The following is a 20,715-nucleotide window of genomic DNA, read 5'->3' on the forward strand; positions in this document are numbered from 1 at the left end:
TGGCTGAACACTGCTTTGGAGTTCGCATCAGTTCACAACAGTGGAGTTCAGGCTTGTGCGTGGAGTGTGAGTGACAGTAGGACTTGCCGTTGTTGCATACCGGACTCTGGGGTGTCACCTATTTCTTACATCGGTTCACGAGCTGCTAACAGAACTTCACTCGCTTTTCGAACCTTTATACCCCAAAATAAAGTGTTCATTCTCATTAGGCATTAATGAAGGCCCCCTCTTAAATGCCTGACCTCCCCCTCGTTTGTGAGGCAAGAGGTTGACAGGTATGGTGTCTTTGATAAACCTGCCATTTTTCAATATCTGCCCTCAACCCTCCATTCTGCCAGGATCTGACTTGGCTCCAAGTTCACCAATTGGACACTAAGACATCCATCTTTCTCCACAATGACCTGCTCTCAATTGTAGTTTCTGCCTGGACGTCCACCTCTTTGCCATTCACTTGTAGTTCTCGCCCATACTTCCGAGCTGTAGCGGCCTCTCAATATCCATCTCTTTGCTCTGGTTGGATAGGTCACCTGCTGCAGTCATAATCTATAATGGATCTTGTGTGCCCTCTTTGTTGGATCACTTTTTCCTTCTATTCTGTAATTCCTTCTTTGTGTTCTTTTCATACTTAATACTCCTAACCCTTGATGGCTCTAAATAGTGTTGCCTCCTGACTTCTTGTCCGGTCTCTGTTCTGCTCACCATTGCATGAAAATATCACCCTCTGGTGGACAAGCATTCTACTGGGTCAAACTGAGGTGGCATGGTAGGCAAAAAATTTTATAGTAGGATGCAGCCCAAGCAAATGTAATGATGATTTTGCCTACAGCTTCCTCATACTGTTTTTGAGACCAGTTCCCTGTCTTCATCTTCACCCGAATGGACACGGTCCCGGCTGCGTCGGAATTATCACCAGCTGCGCGACCTTCTGGTTTTGACACAGCCATTATAGCTCTGAGGATTCGCAATAGCGATGAAACACGTGTCGGTTGGCTGTCTAACGCAATAAAGGACTCCAACGGACTACTCTCCCTCTGGAGTTTCCAAGAATCTTCTGTCGCTTTGTATTTTGTACCTAATGTTTGCATGTTACTTAACATACTGTTCTACTGTTGTTTGAGTGCATAGGGTAACCCCGTAATTCTAGAATTGTTAGCTCCGTCTACTCAATTGGAGTGGTTCCTAGGGCTCTCCACTCACCCATTTGCACCACTTGATAATAGCATACTTCTATCCAGTGCGCTCACATAGGCTGTGCACCCGGTTGCTTTTCTGACCTAAAAGCCTTGCGGGATCCTTACAAGCAAATGTAAGTGGCTGAGATTAATTGAATCATTCCATCATTCACCTTGTTGTTGCAGTTGTCGCCCTAAGTGGGATGGGTATGCCCAGACGTGGGCCCATGCTCACTGTGTCATTGAAATCAAGCTATACCTAGCTGATGAGCCCATATCAGGCCGAAGCAAGTCCTACGTTGCTTGTATTCCACTTCAGGGAGGACCCCACTTGGCAGTACAGACTGGACTGTTCCCATACGGCGCAGGGTCAAGGTTGATTTGCATATGGCTAGGTGCAATCTCAGGTGGCATGGTGGGCCAAAAACAATGGATTGAGATGCGTCCCAAGTGATTGCCAGTGTCTGAGATTATTTCAAACATTCCGTCCATCAACTTTTTGAAGTTGCCATCTCAAATATCCAACCTTATCTTTGTGAAATTTTCATCCACTCATCCTCCCTTCTTTTTTTATAGAACCTAAGTAGCTCTTCGTACAAAAAAGGTTTGAGACCCCTGCTCTACATTTAGTTTCCACCTTAAAATAGCTTGCTCCTAGATGTGCACAAAAGCATGGTTTTTATTTGTTCTGTTTGTTATTGCTTTGCAGGTACCACGACATCCGACACACAGTGCAAAGCCTGCTCTAAAGGGTGGTTTCAGAATAAAACATCGCTAGAGGACCGGTGCCAGCGACATACGGAGTGAGTTTGGGGTAACCCCAAGCAAACAGGCCATGTCAAGTCATAGCAACTTTCGTTTACACATACATTACAACATATTTTGTCACATACATACATGTTCTATTTAAGTGAAGTGGGTGTGACATTTTCTAGTCAGAATGTTCCTTTCAAGGGAGGGGGGCAAGAATGCTTTGTTTATGGTGTGCCATCTTGTTTAATGACAAAGCTGATCTAAATTCAGTAGAATGGATTGCTACCCACAGGGATGTGCAGTGGCTAAGTAGCGTTGGCCAAATCCTTTCCATCCAAGACTTTTGGTTACGCCATTTTTTTATGAGTCACACTTCCTAAATGTCAGGTCGCGTCATAGATCTTGAGTTCATTTTATAGAGTTCACCTGTAGGGGTCGCCTTTTGGTGAGATGTTAATGTCCAAAAGCGCCTTGTACCTTAACACTTATGCACATCACCTTTAGTGCTTTAGCAGATTAACAAACACTTAGGCGCTTCCTGCTTGGGGCATCCTCGAGCAGCACAGTCCTTCATTTGAAGCTGGAGCTCTCCCCCCAGAGGTGTCTCCCCGAATGGGATCAGATGCTTTGTTCTCAAGACTAACATTTTCCTTGGTTTTCAGGCAGGTAGCCTAAGCTTTGGAGACCTTGTTTCCAGAGCCATCAGGTCTGATCTCAAGAGCAGCCACCACAAATACAGTTAGTTCGAATGGTCACACACAAAAAGGGGGGGTGTTCTCCTCCAATATATCGCCATGCTTTTGTGAATGAGCAATAATTGCTTTCATCAAAATGGCCGCCATCTCAGTTTTGGATTCTTCATGTTTAGCGTGGAGAAGTGAGGGACCTTTTGTTGTGTTGGGCAGTTGGTCAGACCCGACACGACAGGTAGGTGACGCTATTTTATATCAGGGGCCCACTTGCGTGACACTGAACACAGGAGCCAGGGTGTTGGTGCAATCGGGTCTTCGCCTCCGTCGCCGACTGCCGACGTGAACGCGTCCCGTAACTTTCCTTAACTGAGGGTCACGTGACCCTTACGTCGCGACGTGACGAACATCGTCACAGATCACGACATTACACCTTTGAGGTTGTAGTGTGAAACCCCTGGCGTGGGGAGAGACATGTGCCAGGCGTGGGAGGCAATTATAAAACGGAGACCAGGCACCTGAAAGGGCACCAGTGTTGAAATTAAAGTTAAAAAAAAAGTTTAGGATTATCCAAATTCAGGACCCCAAGTACTGTCTGTGTTGGTTTCAAATTTTACAAGAAGAAATATAGAACCATATGCAGGACATTGAGATTAATTAGAGTAAGAATACAAGACGGTTAAACTCACAGCCTGAGGTTGCGCCCATATCAGGGGCGCAACTAGGTATTAATTTCGGGGGGGGGGCTAACATGGCAGATGAAGGGGCGTGGCTAATATAAATCAATGGGGCGGAGCTAAAATGGCAGATAATCAGGATCGGTTAATGCTCAGGTCAAGCTGAGAAAAAAATGTGATGAATTCTGCATTTGAATCTGGGCAACAATTAAAGCACACATTTTTGTTAGTTTGATGCATTGCCCCCCAAAACCCATACTCACCCTGAATCTTAAAATTACCCCTGGCACACCAAAACACATACCCACGCTGAACCCTAAAATTAACCCCCTCACACCCTAAAACCCATACCCGCCCTGAAATCAATTACCCCTGGCACCCCAAAACCCATACCCATCCTATCCCTAAAATTATCCCTCCCCGGCACCCCAAAACCCATACCCACCCCACACCCTAAAATTACCCCCTGGCACCCCAAAACCCAATACCACCCTGAACCCTAAAATCACCCCCCCTGGAGCCCCAAAACCCATACCCGCCCTGAACCTTAAATTACCCCTGGCACCCCAGAAACCATACCCATGCTGAACTATAAATTCCCCCCTTGCCCCCCAAAACCCAAACCCACCCTGAACCTTAAAATTACCCCAGGCACCCCAAAACCCATACCCATGCTGAACCATAAATTCCCATCTGGCACCCCATAACCCATACCCACCCTGAACCCTAAAATAGCCCCCTGACATCCCAAACCCACACCTGCCCTAAACCCTAAAATTACCCCTGGCACTATAAAACACATACCCACGCTGAACCCTAAAATTAATCCCATGGCACCTCAAAACCCTTACCCACCCTGAACCTTAAAATTACCCCTGGCACCCCAAACCCCATACCCATGCTGAACCATAAATGCCTCCCGGCAACCCATAAGCCACACCCTCCCTGAACCATAAATTCCCCCCTGGCACCCCATAACCCATACCCACCCTGAACCCTAAAATTGCCCCCTGACACCCCAAAACCCACACCTGCCCTGAACCCTAAAATTACCCCTGGCACACCAAAACACATACCCACGTTGAACCCTAAAATGTCCCCTGGCACCCCATAACCCATACCCACCCTGAACCCTAAAGTAGCCCTCTGACACCCCAAAACCCACACCTGCCCTGAACCCTAAAATTACCCCTGGCACACCAAAACACATACCGACGCTGAACCCTAAAATGTCCAATGGCACCCCATAACCCATACCCACCCTGAACCCTAAAGTAGCCCCCAGACATCCCAAAACCCACACCTGCCCTAAACCCTAAAATTACCCCTGGCACTATAAAACACATACCCACGCTGAACCCTAAAATTAATCCATTGGCACCCCAAAACCCACACCCACCCTGTACCTTAAAATTACCCCTGGCACCCCAAACTCCATACCCATGCTGAACCATAAATTCCCCCCCGGCACCCCATAACCCATACCCACCCTGAACCATAAATTCCCCGCTGGCACCCCATAACCCATACCCACCCTGAACCCTAAAATTGCCCCCTGACACCCCAAAACCCACACCTGCCCTGAACCCTAAAATTACCCCTGGCACACCAAAACACATACCCACGCTGAACCCTAAAATGTCCCCTGGCACCCCAAAACCCATACCTACCCTGAACCCTAAAATTGCCCCCTGGAACCCCAATCCGTAACCCACCCTGAACCATAAAATTACTCACTGGCACCCTAAAACCCACACCCACCCTGAACTCTAAAATTACCCACTAGGACCCCAAAAAAAAATGAACACTACAAACTTACACTACATTTGCATATTTGGAGGGGACTGTCCTCTTTGACGTTTCTATGTATGTAAGTCAAGAACAACATTCACAGTAACCTTGATATGCAGGCAGTAGGTAATGCTGTGCTGAAAAATGCATTAAAGTTACTGGAACTTACACAAAAAACTGCTGCCTGCTCTTCTGATACTATACTGTGGAGTCTGGCTGATCAGCAGCACTGTGTCCTGGCATCCAGCCCCTCCCGAAGCTCTCACTGTGTACATCAATGTGGGTCAAATGCATAGACAGCAGGGGGAAAGGGATGGCCAGTGCAGGTGAAGCTTTTCCTTTGTAAATTAAATCCTGCTGGCGTCATAGCCCAGGGTTTGCTGTCTGTGCACTTGTATGGAATACACATCTATACAAGTGCACAGACAGCACACCCGGTGCTAAGATGCCAGCAGAAATTCCTTTACAAAGGAAAAGCATCACCTTAACTGGCCATGCCTTCCCCCTGCTGTGCACATCTTCACACCCCATGCTCACAACCCATCAAGTGCTTAGGTGAAATCCCTGCCTTCAGGCAAGGAATTCACCTCCGCGCCACTCTAAAGGAAAACAAGAGGTCAGGGCAGGGGGGTTCACTCGCTGAAACTGTTCAGAGGCTCGCTGGCTCGGGCTGCTGGGCCTCTCAGAAAGCATTAAAAAAATCATATTCTCGGATCGGATGCGCAGCCTTCTTGCATCATTTCAGTGCGTGTCATCTTAGCCCGGGCAGAGGAGGCGACGGGGGGGGGGTTGGGGGGGCTGAAGCCCGGTGAGCCCAATGGGTTTTGCGCGCCTGGCCCATATTGTGATTTCTGCACTGAGGTGGCGAAGTGAGCTAAAGAGTGTCGGAAAAGTTTCAGCGCTCCGTCCATCATCTCCTTGTGTTGATATTGTGATTTTAGCATGCTCAGAGAGCTGCATCTGTGGGTGCATGCGCGGATCTGAGTGACTGATTTTGCATTTTGTGCTGCAAAGGTGGCCTTTTGTGAGCGTAAAATGAACGTTTTTGTGCTGCTTTGCATCCCTTTTGCATCAGCTGGGCATTACTGGAGAACTACTTGGGTTAATGATTGCAAACACCCATAGAGTTTGATGCAAATCCTGATCTACTAAGATAACCAATTCGGGCTCTTTGTAAGAAAGTAGTGCCTCCATAAAGAGGTCTTGACATGGGGAGCTATGTTCATGTGTCAGCAAAACCGTTGGATTGCAGTGACTATCAGACATCCAATGGGTGCGATCCTTGCAAGTTCGTCTAGGGATAGGAATTTCTACCGAAATTGTGCAAATCCCATCTTAGACAGCACACGTGCACATCTGCACCATGGTGCATGGCTTTGCATCGTGCAAAGCACCAGTGCAGGGGATGACAGAGGCAGTTCGATCTTAGTAGATATGGCTCCCTTCTGCTTTTTCCCCTTTGCGCAACACAGAGCAGGTTTGGTTACTGCGCTGTATGTTTGCTGCAGCATGGTCATTGTCTTCATTCATTAGAGGTGCATGTATGTTTTGTGAGTGATTATTACATGTGAGGTTGTCAAACACGGTGAGTGATTGTTGAGGATTTGTTATTGTGTTCTTGTTATTTATTGTATGCATTTTAAGCTGTAAAGTGAACTCTGTGATTGTGTTTCTTTTGTGTCTGCAGCTGTTAGTGGCGCAAGTCAGTGATGAACATGTGTCGGCCTCACAGAGTGGCTATGCGTGTCCTGCTGCAGATCGTCACATGTTAACTTCTTTCTGTTCCTGTCACCCTCTGTCCTGACCCTTGTGTCCCTATTCTGTCTCTTCCAGCTGTCTCTCCCTAGGTCTGCAGGTCATGGTCCCTGGCACTGCCACCTCAGACGCTGTTTGCGCTGTAATCCCAACAACGAAGACCACAGCGGTGGTGTACACAGAAGCCAAGAGCGAGGAATGGAGTAAGTGAACTGTGTGTCCCTTCTCTTGTCCCCCCTACCTCTTTCTGGTGTTCACCACTCTCATATACATACACCCTTGTTTTCAGATTTTATGAACCCTGTCATCATCCTTGTGGTGGGCGTTCTGGTCAGCCTCTTTCTGATTGTGGCCGTACTCCTGATCCGTAATCCATCCATCTACAAAAAGATTGGTGAGTCGCTCTGTTACAGGTCACTGGACCTGGTCCTCAAAACACGGGAGTGCCTGCATCGAAGTGTACATGGCAGGAAATGCATGGAGGCTGCTTTCATCTGGTTGGGGTCTTGGAGGACATGCATTGATAATAGGATTTAAATGAGTGTACATTTGTTTTGGGCATTTTGTATATCACTATGTCAACTCCCAGTAGGTCTTAGGGCTTGTGCATGGTTGAGATATGGAAGGATATGCACAAATGACACGGTATGTAGTATTTCCAGACATTGCAGGACATACGTGGAGGTGGCATGCATGCAGCATGCATGATCTGGCCCATACCTAAGCGTGGCAGTGGGACATTGCATGGTAGCTTTGGAGTGGAATTTGGTGAAGTCTGTATGGGAAAGCATGATGGTCGGACACAGTATGGCAGGCATGGGTGGAATGCAGTAAATATGGCTTGGATGGGAACATGGTAGGCAAGGGGGCATGGCAGGTCTGTATGGAGGTAGGACCTAGCAGGGATTGTGTGAAGGTGGGATGTGGCGTACGCATGTAGCATTGAACGAGGCATGATGTTCATGAAGGTGGGACAGGCAAGGCATGAATGCCAATGGGGTCTAGTGACAACGTCATATTTGAGCGACATAGCAAAGACTGTCTTGGGTTGAGACATGGCATTGAATGTGCAGGGTTGGAAGATTGCAGACATTCTCGGTGGTGCTACAGGGCAAGGCTTAAATGAGGTGCAGCATGGCAATGCACATATTGAGGTGCGACAATTCAGGCAATGCATGGAGTGCAGCCAGGCAAGGCATGATTAGTGGTGCAAAATAACAGGTCATGCTTGGGATTAGGACATGACAGCATAGAAGGGGTTGGGAATTGGAGGTGGGACATGGCAGAAATACATGGAAGTCGAAAATGGCTGCAATGGTATGGGTATGCATGAAGAAAGGGAATTAGCATTTGACATGGGATGCTGTGAATGGAGTCGGGTCATGACGAGATTCATGGAGCTGGGACATGGTTGGGTATCACTGGAATTGGAGCATCACAGACAATGCATGAAGAAGATGCACAGCATGTATGGAGGGGTAAAATCAAAGATCATACATGGGATTGAGACAAGGCAGCACATTCCACAGGGGTACGGTGCCCCAAGGAACATGTATGCATGGTGTAAGGCATACAGACGTGCTTGAAGCTTAGGTAGGGCAACAAGATGTCAGTGTATGCCTGAGGTAGGACATAGCTGGGAATTCATTAAAGCAAGACATGACATAGATTGCATAGAGCTGGTACGTAGCATAGACTATGTGGGCTTGTGGCGTAGAAGTGTGTGTATAGAAGTGAGACATGGCGGAGCATGCATGTAAATGCAATGTAACACGGCATGGTGGTGGGGCATATCAGAGAACACTTGGAAGAATGGCATGACTGATTATGGATGGAGATGTGAGATTACAGACCATACAGGGGCTGGCATATGGCACAGAATGGGAGGTCGAACATGGCAAAGTGGCATGGGGTGGAACTTTGAGGCATGTGAATGAGAGGGGGAGTGACATGACATTCATGGGATGTGCAGGGATGCATGACTATGGAGACTCGAAATTAATTCATTTTTTCCCTTTTTTAAATGACTTGCTTCTTTTTCTCCTGTACAACATGAGATCACATAAACATAGTTTTGTAATGCAACAATGTTTTTCACAATTTCGTACTTTACAAGAAATATATTTATTGTTAATCCATGTTGCACCTCAGAGGTCATCCAAGCTACCAAGAAAGTGCCTGTTATAGATGTACTGGCCTTTCATGTCCAATTCAATCCTGTTTTTCTTCCAGGTCCCTAGACTTACTCCATCGACCACTCTTAGCTCCTTCAATCACTTTCATGATATCTTCACCATAAGCACCACGTTTTCTCATGTGTATGGGGTCAGCTCCAAGCAATATAAAACACCTCTATAGCATCCATGCACCAATCTACATTCTCGCACCACACCTCTGTCTTAGTTGCCTGAGAACTGCCCGCTTTGTGTGTATCCTTCTTGCTACCGCCAAGTCCATGTTTATGAATACTTTCTGACACCTTGTCCAATGTTGTTCTTCCCAACTGCACAAAGTCTTCATGGAAACTGCAAGCCCTAAAGAACTGCCAATCACCCCTCAGTGATTTTAAGACTGGTTCATTTGTGAATTCCCTTTTAAACATTACTTTTTCTCATTTGTGGTATTCATTGCTTTCTCCTCAGATAGACACCCCCTTCTAAACTGGTCTAAATGAGTTGGCACCATGCAGACAATGTAGGTGGTTGTATCGCTTTATAAATATACTTGACTGGTTGATTTGTGTGATGCTGAGACAAAGGAGAGGGGCCCCTTGTAAACCCAACAAGAATAGGGCACTTACACAGTAGAGAAGAAAAAAATCCCTATGGGTAAACTTCAATATCAAGTTAATAAACACAAGATCACACATCAACCAGTGACATCCTTCTAACTTTATCACTTTCCACACCTGCAGATTGGACCAAATGTTTCTGGGAAGCCACTATAAAGATTAAAAATTTCACATTCATTTATTATTTGCATAGAACACAATTTCATCACATTGAATGGCCTAACAATTGGTGAATTAAAAATTCTCAAAATATAAAACAACACAATACATTATTTTTTTTTTTACCAATTTAACTTAAAAAACATATGGAGAGTAAAGAAGCCAGACAAGTATAATGTGTCTTGACGATTAACACATTCAACTTCAACAACATCAAAAGCATGGAAATGTACAGTGGAAATTTGCGACTTTTAACCAATGCCAGATGGGTGGATTGTGTATATGCCGGTCGATTCCAGCCCGCAGTCCGTTTCCCCGGATTATTGACCCTAATTATAAAAGGGATTGCGAACAAAACCACCGTAGCAATTAGAGGATATCTAAGGAAAGTGAGAAAGTTGGAAGGATGTAACGGGTTGATGTGTGATCTTGTGTTTGTTAACTTGATATTGAAGTGTACCCACAGGGATTTTTTCCTTCTATACTGATTTGTGTGATACCTGAGGAGCTGCACATCTCGCTCTTCTGGACGCTGGGCTCAGTCGCCCCTTGTATTCTGCAGTCTCTTATGGTTCTTCCTGTGCCCTGCATTCATTTACACCTGAAGACAAGTTCATACGTCCCCCACTTGTTGGAGTTGGGACAGAAGGGCCTGCCAGTGTACATTTGCTCATGGTCACCCTTGTATGTAAGGGTAGGCATGGATACTATCGAGTTGCTTTTGGGACCCAGAGAAATACTTAGAGCGCGAACTGCACTCATAGAAGAAGCCGGGTTATTGATAGCCTCCGGATCAATAACTCCTCTGTTTCAAACCTCTTGATCCACAATATGTTGTACTTTTGGGGTCACTAATAACAACACTAGCCCTTTGGTAGGAGAGCCCAGTGCCTTCTCTTTATGGACTTTTGACGCTTAAACCCCAATGGGGAATTTTGTAAATATTATTATTTTGTTGTGGGTTCAAAACAGCCTCCATGGTTTTGTGTAGGGAGTAGGATATGTAACAGAGCGTCACCCGCTTCCTTCTTCTGACAAGTGAATTGGAAAGCATCTTCTGATATTTCGGGATGATCACGGCTGGTTTCTAGAAGAGTAAAGTAGGTATGCACATACATCTTTAAATTAGATTGTCACTTTTGGCATAGCCTCAAATGCCTATGCACAGCGCCAACATGTTCAGGTACAGAAATCATTTATCAGACACAGCTGCACCATCTTCAGGTATGACCACCATATATCAAGCACCGCCTTTACATGTTCAGGTACAACCATCATGTACTGCACACAGCTCCACCATATTCAGGTGCAACCATCATATATCCGGCCCAGCTGAAACGTGTTCATGTACAACCATTATATATCAGCCAGAGCCCAAACTACTTTCTCAGTAAGGCTTCACTATTTCTGTCCTATTCACATTCCCTTTCACCATTTGGTGCTGTCTTCTGCTCTTCAGTGAAAAGATGTAGTCTGCACTGGTTGCCTGGAAACATATTTGGGACATGTGACACAGTGTGCCTTCTTTCCACTGTCCCCTGTTATATCATAATTACTGTCCCTTCAGAGCCAGCATTTTATTTTCATCTGATCAGAAGAAGAGCGAGGGCACTAGCTTGGAGAGACATTTGGCCAACTCCAAGACCTGTTGTAAAAAGTGGTGCAGAAATGTTCAATGATAGAGACAAGTTACAGTGGCCCGATTCACAAGCCAAAGCCTTTCCTGGAATCATAAAAGCCTGCTGCTGTTTGGCAATTCCTAAACCTGACGCAGAGTGAAGTCGCTTACTATGAAAGATGTATGGGATTGTTGATGGACCATGCTTGTTGTTCACTCTGTCCTTCACTCAGACCAGCCACTTAGGAGTTACAAGGACGTTTCAAGAGGTGCCAAGAGGAATGTGAAGGATAAAAGTTGCCTAGTCCAAAATTACATCCGCGATCAACAAGATAATAGGTTGGAACCTAGATCTAACTTTCTTTGTTACCATTGGATCAAGCAAAGAGCTGTTCAAGGCACAGGCTAAGCTGTCATCATTTTCTATCAGATTCGGATGGCACTTGATTTCAGAGCTGCAAATTAAATTGTAAAGCCAGCCAAATACTTATCTCTAAGATAATCAGTGTTAGAGAGGTGTCTATGGTCCTGTACTCTGCCTCATTCAAGACACAAAAAGCATTCCAACACTTAACTAACACACTTCAGCTGAGCAACTCCATAGAGTAAGACTATTCAGCATTCTGGATGAACAGTTTAGCCGCCATCTTGGGTGTGGAAACCAAGACAAAGAGCTTTGAAACTCAGAAGCAGGCAAGGTCCTTGTCCCCTCTGACTTATTCCTCTGAGATGGAATTAACAGTTACTTTCAGTGGCATATTACTGTGATCTCTGCTAGTAAAATGACCTACTATGCCAGTCTTATCTGGCTTCCCTACTACAAGGTCTATCCTGTAAACAGTACCGTTATTTGTTTATCGGCTGCGAAGATACAGCAGACATGAAACATAGAGGAGCACTCTAGACTCCGTCTTACCTCGGTGATCCTTTCAAATTTCAGGGTTTACTTTACAGTCCTTCTTTTTTTTTTTTTTTTTTTTTTTAATATTACCTTTTGGACTTTTTCTGTTACCTTACAAAAATAGAATAAAAGTAACAACAATCACTGTATCATATTAGTGTTTCCTGTTGATCAATTCACATGTCGTTGTATTGATCATAAGGTAAAGTGCAGCAGCAAAGCCAACCCGCCTCCGAGGAGTGAGAAAGAGGACTCGCAAGAAAGGCCTCCTGTAGGATAATAGGAGACAGGAAAAGGGCCAGGAATAAAAATAAAAGAAAGTGCTCAATTTAGATAGAGGCGTGGCGCTGGAAACTGTTAAACACAAAGAGAGCAATGGGGTAGTTTGATATATGCTTCCATTTTGATACAGTGTCTCCATCAGATAGGTATTCAGGGTGCTGCCCTTGACTCGTTCAAGGACTTTCTTGCAGACAGGGTTCAGACTGTCTCTATTGGCACCTATTACTCAAAAAACATCCTTTGGACCAGGGGGTCCCTCAGGGCTCCTCCTTGAGCCCCACGCTTTTCAACATCTATGTGGTCCCCCAGCCCAATTGATCAAGTACTGTGGAGATGCTTTCCTATGCAGATGACACCCAACCGGTTATCTAGTTTGGGCATGACATTTGGGAAAGTCAAACAGCGATTTGTCGCAGGCATGTGGAAAATTGCTATTTGGATGTCATAAAATGCTTCTGTTTGGTAAAGCCCAACTCTATTGGTTGAATGACTGGTGGCCAGCCAAACATTGCCCTGCCCCTGTGCCCAGCAGAACAGCCAGGAATCTTGGTATACTTCTGAACATCACTCTGTTCTTTGAGTTCTCGGAAGACACTTATCCAGGCACTAATCATCAGCTGCTTGGATAACGGCAATGCCCTGTCCCTTGCCATAAAGAAATCCCTTGTCGCTGAAATGCAGGCTGTTCAAAACCCCACCGCCCTCATAGTTAAGGCCCTGCTTCTAAGGATGCGGTCACTCCCACACATAGAGCACTCCACTGGCTTCTGATTAAAAAGAGCATTGTTAAACTCCTCTGTCTCACTTGCAAAACTATCACAGGCCTAGGTCCAAAATACCTCCAGGACTCCATACCTCCCTGATAGGAATCTAAGACCTAAAAATCAACTTCTGCTACAACCGCAGCACATTCGTAAATAAAAATGTGGTGGCCGAGCATTTTTCCTATCTCGCACCACACCACTAGAATAGGCTCTCTTAGTTTTGGTATGTTATGTTACCAAATTTATAAAGCGCACGGCTGCCCCAGCAACGGGTCATCCCAGCACTGGTTCCAGGTCGCCAAGACAAGGAGGAATTCAGGGGTAGAAGGATTGTGCCTGAAATAGCCAGGTCTTTACTGCCTTTCTAAATGGCCAGTGGTTCTGGATACTCCTAAAGGTACCCGGGAGGGCGTTCCAAAGGACCAATGCCAGGGCACGGAACGACCGACCACCCGCACGTGCTATTCTAATTCGAGGACCACATGCCAGGTGTTGATTTGGTGAGCATAACATGCAGCAAGGGACATAAGGGAGTAGTAGATTGGAAAGCATAGGGGGAGCTTGGGAATGAAGGATTCTGTCTGAAATGCAGTGCCTTAAAGTGGATTCTCTTCCCCACCGGAAGTCAGTGCAGTTTGCAGATAGAGTTAGAGACTGAGCAGGACTTAGGAAGGGCAACGAGAGTTGGCACAGTTTCATGTTGCGCCCTATGAAGGTGCTTGATCCCTGCTTTATTAGCGCCCAGGTACAGAGAGTTGCAATCGTCCAGCCTAGAGAGTATGGTGACTGGATAATATCTGGCATGCAGGCGTCAAAGAACACGATCTTTCGCTACCACCGCAAGGGGTTGTATGTATATGTTGAATAGCGTAGGGTTCAGAGCTGATCCCTGCGGCACTCCATACCGTACGTTATGCACCTGTGAACAGTAGGGGGAACCACTTGAAAATATCTTTCAGACAGAAACCATGTAAACCAAGGTAGGGCGGCACCTCCAATACCTATCTCCTGTAGGCGTCGCAAAATGATCTCATGCGATACTGTGTCAAATGCGACGCTTAGATCATGTAGGATCAGAGCTGAGGTGTTGCCCTCATCCAGGGAGCTCGCAAATATTTGGTAACCACCAGAAGAGCCCATTTGGTGCCGTGGGGGAGTCCAAAACCATTTTGCGCGGAGTCAACTCCATTTTAAATTCGGTTAAAATGGAGTTGATGTGGGATTCTGTAATTTGTGCCACAAAGAGGAGTAGGAAAATGGGGAGAAATTTCTCTGGCTTGGATACATCAAGAGTCGTTTTTTTTAACAACAGAATAACCTTGGCATGTTCCCGGAGCGGGTGCCACTGCTGACGACAAGGGCAGATTTATCAGTTCACAGCAAATAGGTAAAAGCTGTGGTAGAAATTTCTGGAACTGGTCCGGTTTAAGTGGGTCAGCTGGTTGATTCATGCATGTCCCAGTATTCTGGTTTTAAAAAAACATCTTAAAATGCAGCAGTTCTAACTAGTCGCCTCTCTCATCTCCTACCTGTCAGAGCGCGGGAGCTGTCCCTTCGGGGTCGGGTCGTTGCCCTATACCAAGAGCCATTTAACATACCATAGCATAGTATTTTAAATTGAGTATTGTTCTATGGCTGTATGTGACTTTATTGATAAACAATTTCTTAAAATACCAAGTCAGAGAGTCCATTCCACCCAAACTGTTTATTCAACGTTTTCCAAATAAATTGCTTCTACCATTTTATAGACCCTATCAGAGAAGTCCTTTTTTTAAATGTACTTTTACATGCTTTTATGAAAGGTATATATGTAATTATTCTTGAAAAATGAGATCTCTCGTTTTTTCTACTATGTTTATACCAAAAGTGTTTTCCCTTCACCCCTTCCCAGATGCTATCACACTCTTCCCTCCTTCCACTGTTTTTCTCTCTTGTTCCTTCCCACTTTCACCAACCATTCAACGTGATTTTTCTTGAGGGGTTTAGGGGTGGGTACACTCCCATCCAGCCCCTTCATGCATTAATAAAAAATGTTTATTGCAGTCTCAATGCTTGTCTGCTCTCAGTCTCTGTTTTTTATGGTGCCCTTTTCTGTACCCTTACTTCTCCGCCTAACCCTTCTCCGGCCTTTCCTCGCGCTACGTGTGACTCATTAGCTGTTTTTCTAATTTAGTATTATCTACCTTACTGAGCTGGAAATTGCTATGGGGTGCACAACTTTTTTCTGTTAAGAACAATTTTTTTCTCGTTTTAGTCTACTAAGTTTGTTTTATTTGTTCATGATGATTCATTTACTATTATTTTCGACCAAAGTGAACTATTCATTTGTGTTGCAACTAAATGGAATTTAGGGTATTTTGGTTCTGAGATATTGGTGTCTGTAAAAAAATGTAAATTAATTTACATACTGCCTTGTTATATATTTTGTATTATCATTGCATCTTAGCCAATATGAACAGTGGGACACTCTGCAATCTGTATCACCTGAAATATTTCAACTTTACTTTAAGCACTTGTATTGGCAAATTCATAGACTCTCTTGCCCCTTGAAGCTAAAAGATCTTCAAGAGAATGTGTCACAAGAGATTTCTGTGCTGATCAGCCACAGCTTGTGTCAACAATTCTATAACATACTTAGTCTAAAGTCAGTGTTCATTCATATGCTAAACTTGCTCAATATTTTTCTTTTTTCTCTCAAAGGGATGCTTTTCCGGCAGGGACACCAGGTGAGTGAGTGCAAGACCTTTCAACTTTGCTAAACGCACTTAGGCTTACATTTCACTACACTATGTTCCAAGAAGGCAATGTGACTCCTGCTTTCCCCTCTCTGTCCCTCTTGGTGAACTTACCAACCGCTCCTGGAAAAAATGGACCCACCAGCTAAATATTGTGGCTATAGTTCAGAGACCAGTGGGGTGGGCGTGAGAGCACAGAGATGTGTCAACCCACATGGGCACAGCCAAGGAGAAAGGCCACAACTCAAAGACCATCTTGAAAGCTGTAAACCTTGTTACCACGACAAAGCTTTGGCTGCTGGTAACATTGCATGCAAAAATGTTTATCAGGGCAAATAAAATCGCAAGTTTTTGCAGGAATGTTCTTGCGAATAAATGACGTTTTACAAGGGTTTTGTTCCTATTCGACGTAGGTCCTGATTTAAAGTTTTGCAGATGAAGTTTACTCAGTTATGATGACGAATATCTCCACCATCCCATTGGATGTATGACAGTACAATGCGTGGTATTACCACGGGTACCGTTACAATGCAGGTTTTACAACATAAGTCGTTACAACGACTTGCGTTGGGGGGCGCTGGATAGTGAATAGTTTAATTTACTATTCCAACTCCAGTCCCCGTAGATAGTAGGGAAGGTGTTGGATAGTAAATTAAACTATTCCCTATCCTAGAGCGCCCTCCAGCGAAAGTCGTTGTAACGACTTTCGTTGTTAAACCTGCGTTGTAATGGTACAGCGGTGTAAGGGTTTCATTGTAAAGGATGTTCCCCCGGCTGTCATGGCGGTCAATGTCAATTTATGAAAGTTTGACTGATGGTACGGTCATCTATGAAGAGCCAGGTGACGTTTTCACATTTGTTTTGTTTTTCAAAAACAGACCCCCAAGTGAGAGATTGTTAAAATAAAAAAAATTAAAAACAATGACCTCCCCCCCCCCCCCCCCCCCCCACACTCCTGGGAGTTTTCACCAAGGGTGTTTAGGGGTGCGATTTTTGTTTTCTTTCACAGCAGTGACTGACAGCAAAAAAAGGTTTACAGTTTCCACCCAAAAAAATTATAAAAAAGCAGATGGTATAAAGTCTTACCTCCTACGGCCCCTACTCTGTCAAGCAGTCATCAGAGGAAGTATTTTTTTTAACAAAAACAACTGGGCCCGCATCAAAATATGAATAACTCCCCGCTCCCCTCTATATGAGGCAGGTGGGCTAAGAGTTTGGGGACAGGGTCTACATCATGTTTGCAGCAGAGTCCTCCAAAGTCTACTCAAACCCTGAGTTTTGGAAGGCTGTTTTGCACACTTACATTTTAATTTCACCAGGCTCATGAAGTTGACACAGGTTAAGGTTAACAAAGAGTCATAAAGTTAGCAAAACTACCCAGACTCCTCGCCTTGTGCAGCATACGGATGAGGTGAAGTGGACTAGGATAATGAGCGCCCTGCAGCAGTAAACACAAAGAAAGAAGGGTTGGGGATCATGCTGGCTGCATGACAGAAACACAGAACTTGGGGGGTTATCTGGACACACCCATGCAAAAACGTGAAAACAAAATAGTTGACAAGAATCATAAAATCATAATAAAATTATTAAATAATCTGAATATTTCGTGTAGCGTGTTATTTCTTTTAATGATTAGAACTCTGTCTCCCCTAATGTGTGTATGAATAGATCTTCATAACCTACTCTGGCAAGGACCCCATGAGATCATCAGTGGGTTCCATCCATTGCACTCTTCTCACCTACAATACTCTGTTACTCTCTGGTCACACCACACCACCCTTTTCTCTCTCTTCACTGTGCCTCTACTCCACAATGCCTAGCCCCTCATCGACTGATTGCTCAATCCAGACAAAGATAGAGGAGATGTTTTATTTGCTCCTGCTCCAGGATTGAGCAACCTTTTTCTTCTCCTTGATTAACTGATTTCAGTTTTTTTGGTCCATATTGGAGTTTCTGGCCTGCTTTGGTAAACCTAAGATTTGGAAAATGAAGAATGGAGTTTAAAATGTAGTGTGTTTATGTGTGCGTGTGCGTGTGCGTGTGTGTGTGTGTGTGTGTGTGGGTGTGTGTGTGTGTGTGTGTGTGTGTGTGTGTGTAGATTGCTGGTTGTTGAGTACTGGTAGGAAATCACATACACTTGAAATATGGGTGGTTTTCAAACATGTTTGAGTTGGAATTTGGTAAGCAAGGGTGGTTGAGTGACAGATAAAGTTTGGTGCTCTGGGTATAACAAGTGGGATATTGTGTTCCATTCTTGTTGCTTCTAAAACACCTTATGCATCCCTGAGGCTGTCATGAAATGTCAGGGGGCGGAGAGGTGGATAGAAGGAAACTTTCGAGACATAATGAGGAATAAGCTTTGTGAATAAAATATTCTTCTTCAAAGTGTCGTGGGTTGGCCCCCTTTGGTATCGGTCCTGCTGAATTGGAGAGGATTGAAGTGGAAGGGACAAGGCTGGGGCAGAAGAGACGATGGGGAAAGAGAGAATGTAGGAAGATTCAATAAAGCCAGGTGGGAGAAATTAGGGGGTGAGAGGGAAAGTGTGAATCATAATTAATTGTGAGTGAGTTTGTGTGTGTGAGTGTGTGCACATGTGTGTGCATGCCTGCCTGCAAAATCCTGCCAGCCAAGAGTTTGCACATAATGGTAGCTTGAAACTCCATCCCCTAACAGCATCAGTAATCATGCTTTTCCCTTACGCTTGTCCTTAATTAAAATGCTCACCTGCTGGACCACACGATGATGGAGGTCCCGGGCGTTGGGGTGCTAGTGGGACTAGTCTTCTTAGTTTTGTCTGTGAGCTCTGGCTTCTAGAAGGGCAGATGTTTCCTGGTTCAAGAAGGAAACATTCATGAAGCCGAAGAACATGCCCTGGCACTCACCTTGTGTTGTTTGGCTCGGACTATGCTTTCGAAGTGTAGACCTCCTCCCAGATTGCCTACACGGACACCCCGGTGATGAACTCAAGATGCCTAGGTGGAGCACAAGAGAAAAGATGCAGGGGGGCTTCGCCAGACCTTTTTGATCTCAGATTTTAGGACTTTGCAAGTGGTCTGGTTTACTGAAGCATATGCCATGGGATAGGATGAGAGTGTGGGTTGTGTGGAAGGAAGGAAGGTAGTCCTTAGAGATGGTGAAGAAGCAGAGAACTGTGATGAGGGCTCCATCATAGGCGATGGTTGAAAATGGTAGGGATGGGGATATTTGGGGTGAGTGTTAGGAAGTCTACAGGAGGAGGTGTGGAGTGATGAATGGAGGCTGGACTCTTAACAGTTTAGGTTAGGAAGTGGTAATGCGACAGGGTAAGGCATTGCATGGTAGATGTGTGTTTGGTTTTGTGAGGATTTGGGATTAAAGAAGAATGTGTACATGGAGTGGTAAAGTGGTGAATATAAGTTGTTTCTAGAATGTTAGCAAGATGATTTCCAACATTTGGATGGAGATGGATCAAGGGAGGGTCCCAAGGAAGACATTAGGATTGAAAACAAAAGATTGGGGTATTCTGGACACACATTATTGATAGGATAATGTAGCTTCTTTATGGTAGTATAGCCTTGTTGCTTACTTTAACTACCTTTACTTACACATACACTCCACATCCCTCCTTTTTATTTCATGTCCTTTTTCCTCCTACTTTTACTTTATCCTACCTTTACTTTGCCCCACACACACAAAATCTTTCCCTAATTCTGTTTCCCAAATGATATTTGGAATGTAATTTAATTTATTTTAATCATACTAACCATTGCCTTCACCTAAAAACTAACCACATTAATTGTAGTTATATTAAAATAATTAAAATGAGTTACCTCATTCTAACACAAAACCTAATTCCAGCTCTAAATTACATTGAATACTGTATATTCAAAAAATGAATACTAACCCTTGCCCAAATTTTTTAATGAAATGGTTAGTTAGCGGACAGAGATTTGATTAAAAAGCAATTGTTTGGTGTAGGAAGAATGATAAAAACAGTGATTCATTGTGTTTCCTTACAGACAGCAAATCCACATCACCATGGAATTTTGGAGAGACCCCCTGTGGTTGAGCCTCTGTTGTCGCAAGTTCTTAGTGGAACGCAGACGGGCACTGCGGAGGTGCCTACAAGTCAATCAGAAATAGATGCACGCTTTGCTTTGAAAATGATGCATGAAAATCTTCAGCTAGAGGCCACACATGAATGTGGAGGCCCGTACATGCAAGAGACCGAACCGATGTCTCCCTCTGCAGGACCTGGCACCCAAGGTCCCCAAGTAGCAGTGTCTGGTGAGAAGAGTTGTGAGGAGAACCCTGAACAAACCCGGAAGATGTTACGGCAGGCAGCAGACAACAGCAATGGAACACAGATCTCTGCAGGTGAGGATAGCTCAGAAAAAACACTAGTGCTTGTGAAGAAGATAAGAAGTTTTTTGGGGAGATGCAGCAATCAGGATGATGGAACAAAAGCAAACAAATAAGGCAGGGAGGATGATATTGGAAGAAAATATTGAGAGCACTAGTGGATAAGACATGAAGAGAATATTCAAGTGAATCAAGAGTGGGTGAAAAAAAAGAGGAAATCAGGGAGGGTTTTACTTCAGATATGAAGTCCAACATACACCAAATTAAGAGGTCATGCTTGTTACCC

General features: G+C 44.7%; 1 protein-coding gene across 1 annotated transcript in view; it reads left to right on the forward strand.

The window, feature by feature from the left end:
• Window positions 1–20,715, forward strand: part of LOC147706385 (tumor necrosis factor receptor superfamily member 3-like) — a 149,466-nt gene that overhangs the window by 121,704 nt on the left and 7,047 nt on the right. The window contains exons 5-9 of the mRNA XM_086932881.1: window positions 1,882–1,975; window positions 6,916–7,040; window positions 7,127–7,231; window positions 16,053–16,078; window positions 20,087–20,444. Coding sequence (XP_086789007.1) covers window positions 1,882–1,975; window positions 6,916–7,040; window positions 7,127–7,231; window positions 16,053–16,078; window positions 20,087–20,444 — 708 coding nt within the window. The remainder of the gene's footprint in view (window positions 1–1,881; window positions 1,976–6,915; window positions 7,041–7,126; window positions 7,232–16,052; window positions 16,079–20,086; window positions 20,445–20,715) is intronic.

This window comes from Lissotriton vulgaris, chromosome 7 (assembly GCF_964263255.1).
Source record: "Lissotriton vulgaris chromosome 7, aLisVul1.2, whole genome shotgun sequence".
Classification (NCBI taxonomy): Eukaryota; Metazoa; Chordata; class Amphibia; order Caudata; family Salamandridae; genus Lissotriton; species Lissotriton vulgaris.